At 38.2% G+C, this 13,575-nt stretch overlaps 1 protein-coding gene across 1 annotated transcript; it reads left to right on the top strand.

The window, feature by feature from the left end:
• Positions 1–8,950: 8,950 nt before the first annotated feature.
• On the top strand, positions 8,951–10,754 carry BNAC07G29540D. Its single transcript, XM_013852240.3, has 3 exons — positions 8,951–9,397; positions 10,079–10,132; positions 10,214–10,754. The coding sequence occupies exons 1-3, from the start codon at positions 9,119–9,121 to the stop codon at positions 10,430–10,432; spliced, it is 552 nt and encodes a 183-aa protein (XP_013707694.1). The 5' UTR covers positions 8,951–9,118; the 3' UTR covers positions 10,433–10,754.
• Positions 10,755–13,575: the final 2,821 nt, after the last annotated feature.

The raw sequence follows: 13,575 nt of genomic DNA, 5'->3' as shown, positions 1-13,575 counted from the left end.
ATACTCGTTTATCTTTTCTCGTTATTTTCTCGTAAATGTTTCCTCGTAAAATACTCGTTTACTATTTCTCGTCATTTCCTCGTAAGGTTTCCACATAAAGAGGTCGTACATTAGCTACGAATTTACTTCGTTTTTATTATTTTACAGAATTTAAAAATATAATTAAAAAATAATTAAAATTATTTAATTTAATAATAAATTAAAATTTAAAATAAAAATAAATCAATATGAAAATATTTTATATATAAATAAGTTTTGAATTTATATAATACAACAACCGAAAAAAAAAACTAAGGGTCGTTCATCGCCTGGTAGAATTCATCACTCCTCCTCGTAACATCCGCCTCGTTATGTACGTCGGATGACTCGCCTTGAATGGGATGTTGTTGTCGCATGTTCCTCAACATGGACTCCCATTCCGGATTTGTGGCCGCAATAACGTCCAAGAAGCCCTCGACTCCACACATACGAGATTTTGTCGCGGTCAACTCGTTACGCAGCTGAGCGGACTCTCTACGCAGCTCAGTGACTTCATCATCCCGTCGCTGACCATAAGACGATGTCGCTCTCGGAACATCGTTGACGAAACCAATCCCCAACGTCCGTCCCTTTTTTTTAGGGACAACCTTAAAAACAAAAAATAAATATTGTAAGTAAAAATTTAAAGTTATATTAAATGAATAATAAAAAATTAATTTTTTTGAAAATTTACCTCCTCGTAAATCTTATCCACTTCAAATGTGGATAAGGTGACGGGTAATCCGTCGGTAGACTGCTGGGTCAGCTGAGTCTGGCGGTCTTCAACCCGAGCAACTACGTCGTTGTAGATTTGCTCGGACTTGCCATCTACAAATACGCCCGCCTTATTCTTGTGGGTCCTCTCGTAAAGTTCCATAAGAGACAGGAGATGTCCCGTCTCTTTGGCCTAAAAAACATTTAAGAAAGTTAGAATAAAATATATGTATTAAAAAAATTATTTAATAAAATATTTAATTACCATTTCCAAACGGACACCGGCGTGGGGTTTTTGGCCCGTAGTGTGAAGCATCGGCCCGTTTCCGTGCTCATCGACCGTGTTACGGGAGTTAGAGCAAGCCTGGGAGATTCTAATGGAATCAGGAAGGCGCCAATAACGGATGAGGCCATCCCACACATCCGTGGTGAGCTCAGCGGGTTTGCCACGCTCATACCCCTTCACGATCCAGTCACCCTTCCAGTTGGAGACCGTGTCCAACAAGCGAGCTTTCGCCTTCGCGTTAAACTTCTTCCTCACCCTCTCAGTGATCCCCAAGGCCCAATTATATTTTTGCTGTTGGAAAAAATAAATTAACAATTAGTTTTTTAGAAAGTATATATATAAATCATGAAAAAATTAAAGTATATATAATTAATTAATAGAAACTTACAGCGTAAATTTTGAACCACGTCTTTCTGACGTAGTGAGACGTCTTACTCTAGTTTGGATGTGGCATGGAGAAGTAGCCCTTGATCGTGTCGGTTACGTCCGATGCAAGACATCCGTCAACCCCCCACCTGGAAAATACAAATTTAAAATATAAATTATTTTTTAATGTTATAAAAGAAATTTAAACGAATTAAAAAAAAATTAATGCAACATACCACAAAGTTTCGTCCGGTCGGTCTGGGTCGATGACTGGTAAACCTTCTCTGCCTGGCAGACTGAGAATGTCCTCTACAGTGTACTGCGAGTAAGGAGCACTCGGAGGCACCATCAAATCAGGATGAATATCGGCGGCCATCGGAGGTGCCATCGGAGGAGGCACAGGAGGAGGCATCGTCGGATGAGCCATCGAGGAAGGCACATGAGGAGCCGATGGTGCACTAGAAGAAGTAGACCCAGAGACTCTCTGAGTGTACTGAGTCTCGGGGACAGTCTCCTGACCCGAAGAACCGGGAGCGGAAGAAGAGGCCGGGTCTAAACGACTACCCGACTCACCGAAGATCTCTTTGTAATGGGCAGTAAGTCTTCCTTTTCGAACCTGGGAAAAAAAATTAAATTTTTAAAATTAACATCAACAATATATTTCCCAACATTATCCACCTAATCAACACTAAATAACATAAAATCTGCAAACCTATCTAAATTCCCTATACTAACCACCTAATCTATCCTAAACTAACCAAATTAGAGAGGAATCAGAGAGGCTTATCATTGCTACGAAATGGAGAGGAAGTAGAGAGGAAGTAGAGAGGAAAGAAAGAGTGAGCGCTCGGGTGTATATATAAGATTACATATCGTCGCAAATTCCTCGTAAGTTTACGACGAAATCGCGAGCAGTTACAAAGGCCCGTGTTTTTTTTTTACGAGGAAATTGCGATGAATCACAAAAGCCCGTGTTTTTTTATACGAGGTAATAACGACGATTTAGCTTACGAGGAATTAACGAGGCTTGTTTTCCTATAAATATACCCACAACTCTCATTCTCAAACCACACACAAACTCCCAAATCACACTTTATCTCAAATCACATTCCTCAGCAAAATCCTATTCAAATTATAAATATTTGAAAAAAATAGGAAAAGGAGAAGATATTAGAATTAATGTGGGCGAGACTTACGTATTATAATTGTTGGAAGTCTTGCCACATGTTAATCTGGTATTTCTCTCATTTTCCTTTTTTTTTCTAGTTTTTCCACTATGAGATATTTACGACGATTTGTACTTACGTGGAATTAACGGGTTTTATATTTAAATCCTTTTACGTGGCGTTTACGACGATTTCTGCTTACGTGGAATTAACGAGTGTTTTGTTTAAATCCTTTTACGTGGTATTTACGACGATTTCATCCTACGTGGTATTTACGACGATTTCATCATACGAGGACTTTACGACGATTTGTGCTTACGTGGAATTAACGAGTGAAATGTTTAAATCCCTAGAATCCGAAACCCTAAACCCGAAACCCTACCCCAAACCCCAAACCCGAAACCCGAAACCCCAAACCCCAAACCCCAAACCCAAAACCACAAACCCCAAACCTGAAACCCTAAACCCGAAACCCGAAACCCCAAACCCGAAACCCGAAACCCGAAACCCGAAACCCCAAATCCGAAACCCCATATTCCTTATTTTCTACTTCATATATTCCAAACCCCATCTTTATTTTTAAGTTTCGTCGTTATTTTTAACGAGTGTTATGTTTAAATCCCTAGAACCCCAAACCTGAAACCCTAAACCCGAAACCCCAAACCCCAAACCCGAAACCCGAAACCCCAAATCCGAAACCCCGTATTCCTTATTTTCTACTTTATATATTCCAAACCCCATCTTTATTTTTAAGTTCCGTCGTTATTTTTAACGAGTGTTATGTTTAAATCCCTAGAACCCGAAACCCGAAACCCGAAACCCAAAACCCGAAACCCAAAACCCCAAACCCGAAACCCCATATTCCTTATTTTCTACTTCATATATTCCAAACCCCATCTTTATTTTTAAGTTTCGTCGTTATTTTTAACGAGTGTTATGTTTAAATCCCTAGAACCCGAAACCCGAAATCCGAAACCCGAAACCCGAAACCCGAAATCCAAAACCCGAAACCCCAAACCCCAAACCCAAACCCCAAACCCGAAACCCGAAACCCCATACCCGAAATCCCATATTCTTTATTTTCTACTTCATATATTCCAAACCCCATCTTTATTTTTAAGTTTCGTCGTTATTTTTAACGAGTGTTATGTTTAAATCCCTAGAACCCCAAACCCGAAACCCGAAACCCGAAATCCGAAACCCCAAACCCGAAACCCCATATTTCTTATTTTCTACTTCATATATTCCAAACCCCATCTTTATTTTTAAGTTTCGTCGTTATTTCCTCGTTGTCTTACGTGATATGTACGACGATTTCATCCTACGTGGTATTTACGACGATTTCACCCTACGTGGTATTTACGACGATTTCATCCTACGTGGTATTTACGACGATTTCATCCTACTTGGTATTTACGACGATTTCATCCTACGTGGAATTAATGAGTCCCGCGTTCTTTATTTTTATATTTCGTCGTTATGTCCTCGTTGATCTACGAGGACTTTACGACGATTTGTGCTTACGTGGAATTAACGAGTGTTACGTTTAAATCCCTAGAATCCGAAACCCCAAACCCCGAACCCCATATTCCTTATTTTCTACTTCATATATTCCAAACCTCATCTTTATTTCCATTCCAAACCACAATTCCCACATTTGCTTATTCATAAAACAAACTCCCACATTACCTTATTCATAAAACAAACCCCACATTATCTTATTCATAAAACAAACTCCCTCATCTTATTCATAAAACAAATACATCAATCGGATACATCGACATTCTCGTCATCACTAGAAACATCATCATTTTCATTAAACTCGTCTTCAACAGCTTCGTCTGTGGCATCATCGGTAAGATCTTCGTACTCGTGATTATGCGGATCAATGAGAAGGATGTCATCAATTTCTTGTTCAGGTTCCTCGACTTCATTTATCTGTTCTTCTTGCAATGGTGGTTCTTCTCCACTGATGATTCGTCCTCGAGGTGTAACTTTGATCACTGCTAACCAATTTATACCTGAATCTCTCATCCGAGGGTATGGAAGGAAGCTAACTTGGTCTGCTTGTCAAGCTAAGATGAAAGGCTCAAATTTGTTGTACCTTCGTCCACCGTTGACATCAACTACACCGAATTTGTTCGACCGAACACCTCTGTTGACGACGGGGTCGAACCATTCACATTTGAAGAGGACGCATTTCAGCTTCAGTATCCCTGGAAATTCTACTTCAATAATCTTCGTCAAGATCCCGTAGAAATATGTTTCCCCTTTCACACATATTCCATAGTTACTGGTCGCCCGCTGTCTACCATATTCATATGTATGAAAAGTATAGCCTCGTGTGAAATACATCTGTGATGTGGTGACCTTTACAAATGTAGATTGAATTACTTCGTGTAACCACTTAGGATAATCTGCATCGTCGTCGTCATAATCAACCTGCAAAAATAAAGAGAATGTTAATGAAATACAGATCATGTATGAAAAAAGAGTTTGAGTTAATACCTGATTCCGCAACCACTTAATGAAGTGTTGATCTTTCCTTTTGTCTACGTCACTTGTGGATATACCAAGAAATGTTTTTCGACTTGCGAAACAAATAGGTTGTAAAATCACATTTTATAGGAATGAATTTCTCGCAATTATACAATTAATTATACTTATATGTGTTTCGAAGTGTCAATATATGTTACCTTTCAAAATAACGCATCAATGGATCTTCGCAATTGAGTAGAATATAGGTGTGTGCACTATGAGTGTCTTGTTCACTCGACCACCAAACCTCTTTAGACTCCCCACCGAGTCGCCCAATCTGGCTAAAGATGTCTGGAACACCAGCAACTGTATATGTTGGCACAACACCACCATCATCATATCTTCTTGGAGCTCTTCTCCGGGTACGTACTTTTGACGCAAAGTAGTACGATGTGACGTGAGAAACTTCTTCCGTCAAACTTCCAGCAATTATAGAACCTTCAACTTTGGCGAGGTTCTTTGTTTTTCCCTTCAAATATTTCATGGCTCGCTCATACTGATACATCCATCCGTAATGTACAGGTCCACGAAGCAATGCCTCATATGGGAGGTGGACAGCTAGATGCTACATGACGTCAAAAAATCCGGGAGGAAATATCTTCTCCAAGTTGCACAATAAGATGGGAATGTTCCCCTGAAGTTGTTCCACAACTTCTTCTTTAAGAGAGCGTGTGCTCAGATCTCTGAAAAATGCTCCAATGCCTTTTATATTCAAAAAAAAATTAAACACATTGTTAGTCATATATTATTTTGTAAATTATTGTGATATAATACACTACGTACCTGCAAGTGCTTCATGTACGTTTGTTGGAAGTAGCTCCGCAAATGCAAAGGGCAGTAGTCGTTGCATAAAGACATGACAATCATGACTCTTCATCCCGGAGAACTTTTGACCCTTTTCAACACATCTAGAGAGATTCGAAACATACTCATCGGGGAACTTCACTTCTGATGCCACCCAGTTGAACAACACCGACTTTTTTTCTGAAGATAATCTGAATATCGGAACGGAAACTTGTCCATTGCTTTTAATATGTAACTCGCTTCTTGAGCAAATATCCGGCAAGTCCAACCTCGATTTTATGTTGTCTTTTGTCTTCCCTGGGACATCCAATATTGTATTCATGATGTTCTCAAAGAAATTCTTCTCTATATGCATCACATCGAGGTTGTGGCGCAGAAGAAGATCCTTCCAATATGGCAACTCCCAAAATATACTCTTCTTGTGCCAGTTGTGATGAACACCGTAAGAATCTGGCATATTACGAGGGACATGCCAATTACCACCCCAACGAACTGTTTCGTTAGCTCCGTAGTAGTCGATTTGCGCTTCAATTTGTTCTCCAGTTAGATATGGAGGAGGAGTGTCTCTCACAACCCTTTTGTGCCTAAACAAATTCTTGTTTCTTCGGTAAGGATGGCCAATGGGAAGAAATCGACGGTGACAATCAAACCAACTTGTCTTCCTACCATTCTTCAGTTGAAACGCATCTGTCGTTCCATTACAATATGGACAAGCTAATCTCCCATGTGTAGTCGATCCAGACAACATCCCATAGGCAGGAAAATCACTTATGGTCCACAAAAGCATCGCTCGCATCGTAAAATTCATCTTCGTTGAACAGTCATACGTTCTCACCCCTGTTGACCATAAATCCTTCAACTCTTTTATCAGTGGTTGTAGGAAAACATCCAGGGACCTTTTTGGATGGTTCAGACCAGGTATTAATATGGTCAAGAATAGTAACTCCCGTTGCATGCACATCTCCGGTGGCAGGTTGTATGGAGTAAGAAAGACTGGCCACAATGAATATTGTTTCCCTGACATTCCGAACGGACTAAATCCATCTGTGCATAATCCGAAATACACATTCCGGATATTGCTAGCGAAATCCGAATGTACTTTGTTGAAATGTTTCCAGGCTCTTGCATCTGATGGATGAGTCATCTCACCATCCGTCTGAGTATGCTCGGCATGCCATCTCATCTTTCCCGAAGTCTGCTCTGATTGATACATTCTTTTCAATCTGTCTGTAATTGGTAGGTACCACATCCTTTGGTATGGTACCTTATTACGTCCCCGTCCTTGCGGCTTGAATCGTGGCTTCTTGCAGAATCGACATTCTTCTAGCTTCTCATCATCTCCCCAATAGATCATGCAGTTGTCGATGCAAACATCTATCATCTCCGAAGGCAACCCAAGACTATAAACCAGTTTCTGAATCTCATAATAAGAATCAGCAGACACATTGTCTTCAGACAAATACTCTTTAAACAAGTCCGCCCATTCGTTCATGCAACTTTCAGGTAGATTGTGATCAGTTTTAATATTCATCATTCTAGCAGCTAACGACAATTTTGAGAGACCTTCTCTACAACCACTGTAAAGTGGTTGATTCGCCACGTTTAACATTTCGTAAAACTTTTTTGCATCTATATTAGGTTCTTCATCTTCATCATGAGCTACGAATGCATCAGCTACCATATCATGAACTCTATCATAATCTACCATCTCCTCCTGATGGTAACTATGTTCATTATGCAAATGATGATCAACCGGTTCTTTTTCCTGAAAATTGCTATTACTACTACTAGCTTCGTTCTGATCATAATTAAAACTTTCTCCATGTTGAAACCAGATATATTAATTTGGCGTGAAACCTCTATTTATTAAATGCTTCCAAACATTTTCACGGTTTGCCAGTTTCGAATTGTTGCATTTCCGACAAGGACAGAACATCTTACCACTTTCTTGGGCGAGCGGTGTTGAATCTGCTTGATGCATAAATGTCTCCAGGCCCGCAAGGTATTCTTTCGTCACTCTCCCGTTAGCATCTCTATGCATATACATCCACTTCCGCAACTCGTAAATAGTCCCGGAGCCAGCCATTTTTTTTCACGTTTTTTGTTGTTGGTGTGTTTATAATGATGTTCAAACATCCATATTTATAGGAAATTTCGAATCTGGTAGTTGCAAGTTTCCTATGAATTTACGACGAAAATTAATTAGGTGGCCAAAAAAACGTGTAACACCTACAAAGTTGGTGGATTCAAAAATTTCCTCGCTAAATACACGTAAACTATTTCCTCGTAAATATCACGCAAAGTTTACGTCGTAATTACGAGGAAATAGTTTTTCCTCGTAAAATACTCGTAAAATTACATCCACTTTACGACGAAACACTTTTGTCGTTACGTTACGAGGAAATAACGATGACTTTAGTTTTTCACTTAAATTCCTCGTAAACTCGACGTAAATTTACGAGAATTGTTTTTCCTCGTTAAATTTCGTCGTTAAGCATGTGTTTTCTTGTAGTGAAGATCCATTCGGGTATTTTTTACATTTCGGACCGCGTACGGATCGGATTTTTCGGTTCGGATTTCGGATTATAGATTTTATGCCCAGACCAAGACGAATTGGCAGAATGGGTCAAGAACGAAATCAAGCGGACCTAGCCTACTAATTGTTCTCATTTCTCCTTGGTGCACTCTTATGCTTTTACACTCCTCGCTCATCTCTGCCGTGAAGTGATCATCCTTCTCATCAGTGAAATATGGTTTTCGTTAATCTTGAGATAAGAAAGAAAATTAGTAGCTCAGTAAGAGTACCAACCAAACAAATTATCTTTAATCTTTCCTTAATAGTAGTTAGCAAATAGCCCTTATTTATTTTGTTTACAAAAGGCCCTTAATTGGTCACATAGAATAGGCCCATGAATAGAAAGCCCATAAATAACTTGTAAAAAACTGTTATAATAGCCGCCCAAGTTATAAAAGCGGTTGTGAGTGATTAGCAGCCAAGTGCCATGTCAAGCATGGGTCCCACTTAAGTCTCCCACACCTCCACACTTACAAATATTATAATTAAATTTAAAAAATCTCATTATCACACACACATACCCAAAAAATTTCTCCTCTTTTCTCTCTCTCTCTGTCTCAAAGTTAGTAGTATCTTTAGCTTTGTGTCTTCTGCCTTTTCTTTTTGGTTGGTTCTCTGTGTGTTTCGTCAGTGTTAAGTCTGGAACCAGAGATGGTGACGTCAGATGATTGGACGAAGTCAGCGATGAGAGATGGAGAAGTGGTGGCTGAGCTTCTTGTTAAGCTCAAGAAAGCCAAAGTGAGACCTGTTCTGTTCTCGTGTCCTACGCTCCGGTGGGGAAACCGGCAGCCACGGTCGAGAAAAGAAGTTGAATCAGCGAGATGTAGCCCGAGTACACCGCTCTCTTGGAGCGCTTCTTCTTCTCCATCTGCTTACCTCGACGGTCACGAGGCCACCATTGGCTCATCACCCGTCGGATCTAGATCCAAGGTTCGTCCTTATCTTCCTCTTTCAAACTCTATCGTCTATGTTTGTTTGAATACCATCAAGATATTCATCTTCACAACAAACATATCTCGTTTCATTGCTTCTCTCCTGCTTTGTTTCCCCGACAAAACTAGAAGTGTTTGACATGGAGAGGGTATTCTTGTCATTTCGTAGGGCTGCTCAAAAGAATAGCATGATACGTCACCGTTTCTGTTTGTCTGTTTCGTTCCTTGTCGTTCGAGTAATGTCATCGCATAGGCAATAATCCGGCATAATTACTTGGATCATCTTTAATTAAACTTTAGTTAGCTATATTTTCCTTAATAATAAATAATAATCTGGATCGGCTAATACTTAACTGTTGTTTGTGATGGGCCGGCCTATGAGTTATCTCTAGTTTGTAAACAGTGGACCACCGCTATGAGTTCTAAGACAAGTCAAATGAATTAGTTTGGATTCTAGGGAGAGTTTATGGATTAGATATGTGAAGTGTGTGTTTGGAAAGGAGAGTTAGGTTATCAACCTCAATGACAAGACGCGTTCATATTGTTATCGTTATCATCACATTCACATGGGACCATTTTTCACAAACATTTAATTAGAGTGGGGACTTTGTCATCCTGTGTTTCTTGTGACTCAACTTCCCCCCATTTATTATCAAACGATTCTTGTTTATTATCGCAGGTTCTTGTAACCGCAGACTTGGATTTTGATGTCAAAAGATTGCAGAACAAAAAGGTTCCCAGTTCTTGAATTCTTGACCATTCCTCTATGTGATTAAGATCTTCTCTTTATGAATGTGTTTTCTTTTATGAGCAGGACATTGCATTGCTCAGCGAACGAGGAGACATCAAGAACAAGAACTTAAAGAGAATGAAGTTGAACACACAAATTTCTACGTCTCTCTCAGAATGTAATTTGGTAGAGAATGAGGATGGCAGTTTCCTGCTACCTGACTTGAATTTAATGCCATGTGAGGAAGCAACACTATATGATTATAAGTATTGTAAGGTGAAGGATACTCACTTAAACCATTAGAAACTGGTTTTATCAGAGTGGACTCATCTGATCATCTTTGGCTCAGCTTCAGAAAAGAGTCTGCCTCGCAGGAGCTCAAGAAAAAATGGAAAAAGATCTGCGTATTCGTCCATATATCACAGATAAAAGATCATAAGCAGATGTGTAGGATAAAGAAAACAAATATTTTTTTGGTTTCTTTTGTAGTGTCATTTTGTAATGTTTGTCTATATTAGCACAAGGAGGAGTCATTTTGTAATGTTCTTTGATGGCTCCTCGCTTATAAAATCCAAACAAACGAGCAACATTGAATTTAAATGTCACTTTCGACAACCATTATCCATTTGGTCTTTGCTCAAAGCTCCTTTAATAGCCTTGAAAACAATCTATGAATAAATCCAAAATATATGTTCCCTACTGTCTCATCTCTATTCTTATTTTGACCCATAAAAGAAAGCAAATGCCCCTGGGCTGAACGACCACTTGATATACCTAAGAGTGCAACAAAGCCCAAATCAATGTAAGAAGATGTGTGTTATCGTAGAAAAGCATATGGCCCCTGGGCTGAAACGACCATTTCATATATCTGAGAGTGCAACAAAGGCCAATTCAATGTATGAGGATTTTTTTTTTTTTTTTTTGGTAAAAATGTAATAGGATTTGCCATCGTAGACTAGATCAATCCATCATAAGTAAGAGTAACGCATTTGGAACTGGATCGTCCATGGCACCAAGCTATGCCTACTCAAAATTAAATGTTTACCTGATTAATATAACGTTATTTTACGTTTAAAAGTATTATTATAACGTAGGATAATCTAACTTGAATTCATTATCTTGGTTAGTTACAAACTTGCAATGTCACATCGTCAAAATTCATCCTGGTGTAATTTAACGCCCACACATTCAATTCATTAATAACCTTTCGGTAGCATCTATCAACTATTGGTTTTAATATCATCCAAATCTTATACGTTCTCTATCAGTTTCTCAGAACCTAGTTACATCATTGGTAGTAGTAGTACTACCATTTCATGTACTAACACATCATAGATTGTGAGACCGTTTCGTACTTATCATCTTTCTGGTGCTTTAAGCTTCAGGATGTATAAAAAGTTATGGGCCGTATTCTCATAAAAGTCAAGAACCAGCTGGATGTCTTTCATTAGTAGATTATTGCTTAGCTTCTTTCCGATGTTAGGTAGTGAAAATGGCCTAAGATACTCAGATGTGTCAAATTGATGACCAAAAGTAAGCAACCAATTTGGGTGTGGTAATAATGGTATGGCCAAAGGCAGAAGCATTGAGAAGGAAAGAAGAGGAGAGTGGAGGAGTGGTCCAATCTCAAAAGAATTGAGTATTAATGAAAATTGTCTTTGCTTTTTTCTCTATTTTTGGTGGTCCGCTTTTAATGGAGAACAGTCTAATGTGGGAGGATTTTAACTTGAGGAGCATACAAATGTCTCATTCTTCTTGACTTCTTATATACCTCCTTTTACTCAATGCTTATTTTTACACTTGCTTCACCTTCCTTAACATTACATGTTCCTATGACTTCTACTAGTTTGAACATTAAAGATCAATAGTTTTTGTTCCTCTTGATGCTTCTATTATTTTCACTGACTGTGAAACCTACTTATTACATGGTTTTGTGCAATCGTTTCATCAAAATTCGTTGTTACTTCGGCTTAAATTTGCTTGGACTGGAAAAATTATTACCATAGCCGGCCAAGAAGATAAGTAGGCCCCAAACTGGACCTTTCGTGGTTCATTAATTATATTTGTATATAATAATACAATGATAAAGTCGAACAATAGATATGCTGCATCTAACTTTTTGAAAAGAACCCTAAACGTGAGAAAGGAGTCCAATCAAAATATCAATAATGTTGGGATTCAAATCAACACTGTGTATTTCTGGATTCACGTTTGAAAAATATAATCTTAAACTACAGACAAACACATGTTAAATATAAATAATAATATAACATGAAGACATTTGAGCAATTCATGAAATAGAAGACATTTGAGCACTATCAATCAATTTCGATATCAGGTTAATGGGAGGGGAATGAGTATTATTGGTTAAGAGTAGTGTACTTGTATCAAAGATAGTTTGATTTGTTAGATATCAAGATCTTTGGAAATGTGATATAGTCTCTAGGTGCATTATTCACACAAAAATGTCTCACTGCATATCATCTATTTAGTGTTCAACAAATATTTGGGCGTGTCAGAATTATGATAGACTTCAATTTGTAGTTAAATATGATAAACTAAATATCTTTTGCGCTATAATCCATTGCATTTAACCTATTTTCGTGTTCATGTATTTTGCTTCATTTCTGTTATATCTATAATGATGTGTAATGTCGGCAATATATATGCATAGATGCATGTTGTCATATTGTATACTATCTTGCAATGAATAAAGACCAGCATGAGTAAGACTTGACTTTTATAAAGGGTATGTAAGTGTCTGTGCGTACTGTCTTTTAAACCCATCAAAATGATATTAATGCTTCTGATCTGTATAGATTATCAACCAGGTTTAACTGGAAATCTTTGTCAATTAGCTACACTTCGTTTCCATCTCTATCCCAAAAATTTAAGATTTTAGCTAATTCGTTGACAAAATACTATAGAATGCTGTCGGCAAATTAATTCAGATCTTCATTCATTTTATTCTTACGATTTAACAAAAACTATCCAAACTAAAGATTGTAATCTCTAATAGTTGTTTCGGCTTGTAAAACTTAGATGCCGTTCGCTCCTCCTATACATTGATGATGCATCCAAGTAAAATAATGAATCTATAAGATGGTTACTCTCAGTTTGAGGTCTAAGTTAACCATTTATATTAATTTTATTTTCTTTCCTTCATAAATGTCATTTGGATCCGACTCTCACTAAGAGGAATAATCCTAGAGGGCTCCCTCGATGACAAGGAGAGTGAGAGTTGTCAATTCACTAAATTATTCTACCAATGGATATTCTTGAACTAGGCGAAGAAGCATTTCAGGAGGCACATGATATACAGAGGAATTTGTGCATGATTTGAGTTATGAGACTGTACATAGCAAAAACCAATCTCTATAGTTTTAACTTTTATTATTTAACATTCTCAGATTAACCCGATCTTCTATTATAATATGTTTCATGTG

Source organism: Brassica napus, chromosome C7 (genome assembly GCF_020379485.1).
Source record: "Brassica napus cultivar Da-Ae chromosome C7, Da-Ae, whole genome shotgun sequence".
NCBI lineage: Eukaryota > Viridiplantae > Streptophyta > Magnoliopsida > Brassicales > Brassicaceae > Brassica > Brassica napus.
This window is presented reverse-complemented; position numbering and strand designations above follow the sequence as displayed.

Bases quoted from the DNA above. Each gene is read 5' to 3' on its own strand.
- BNAC07G29540D (XM_013852240.3), top strand. From the start codon at position 9,119: ATGGTGACGTCAGATGATTGGACGAAGTCAGCGATGAGAGATGGAGAA. The intron at 9,398-10,078 runs GTTCGTCCTTAT...TTATTATCGCAG, and splicing joins CCGTCGGATCTAGATCCAAG to GTTCTTGTAACCGCAGACTT. The intron at 10,133-10,213 runs GTTCCCAGTTCT...TTTTATGAGCAG, and splicing joins AAAGATTGCAGAACAAAAAG to GACATTGCATTGCTCAGCGA.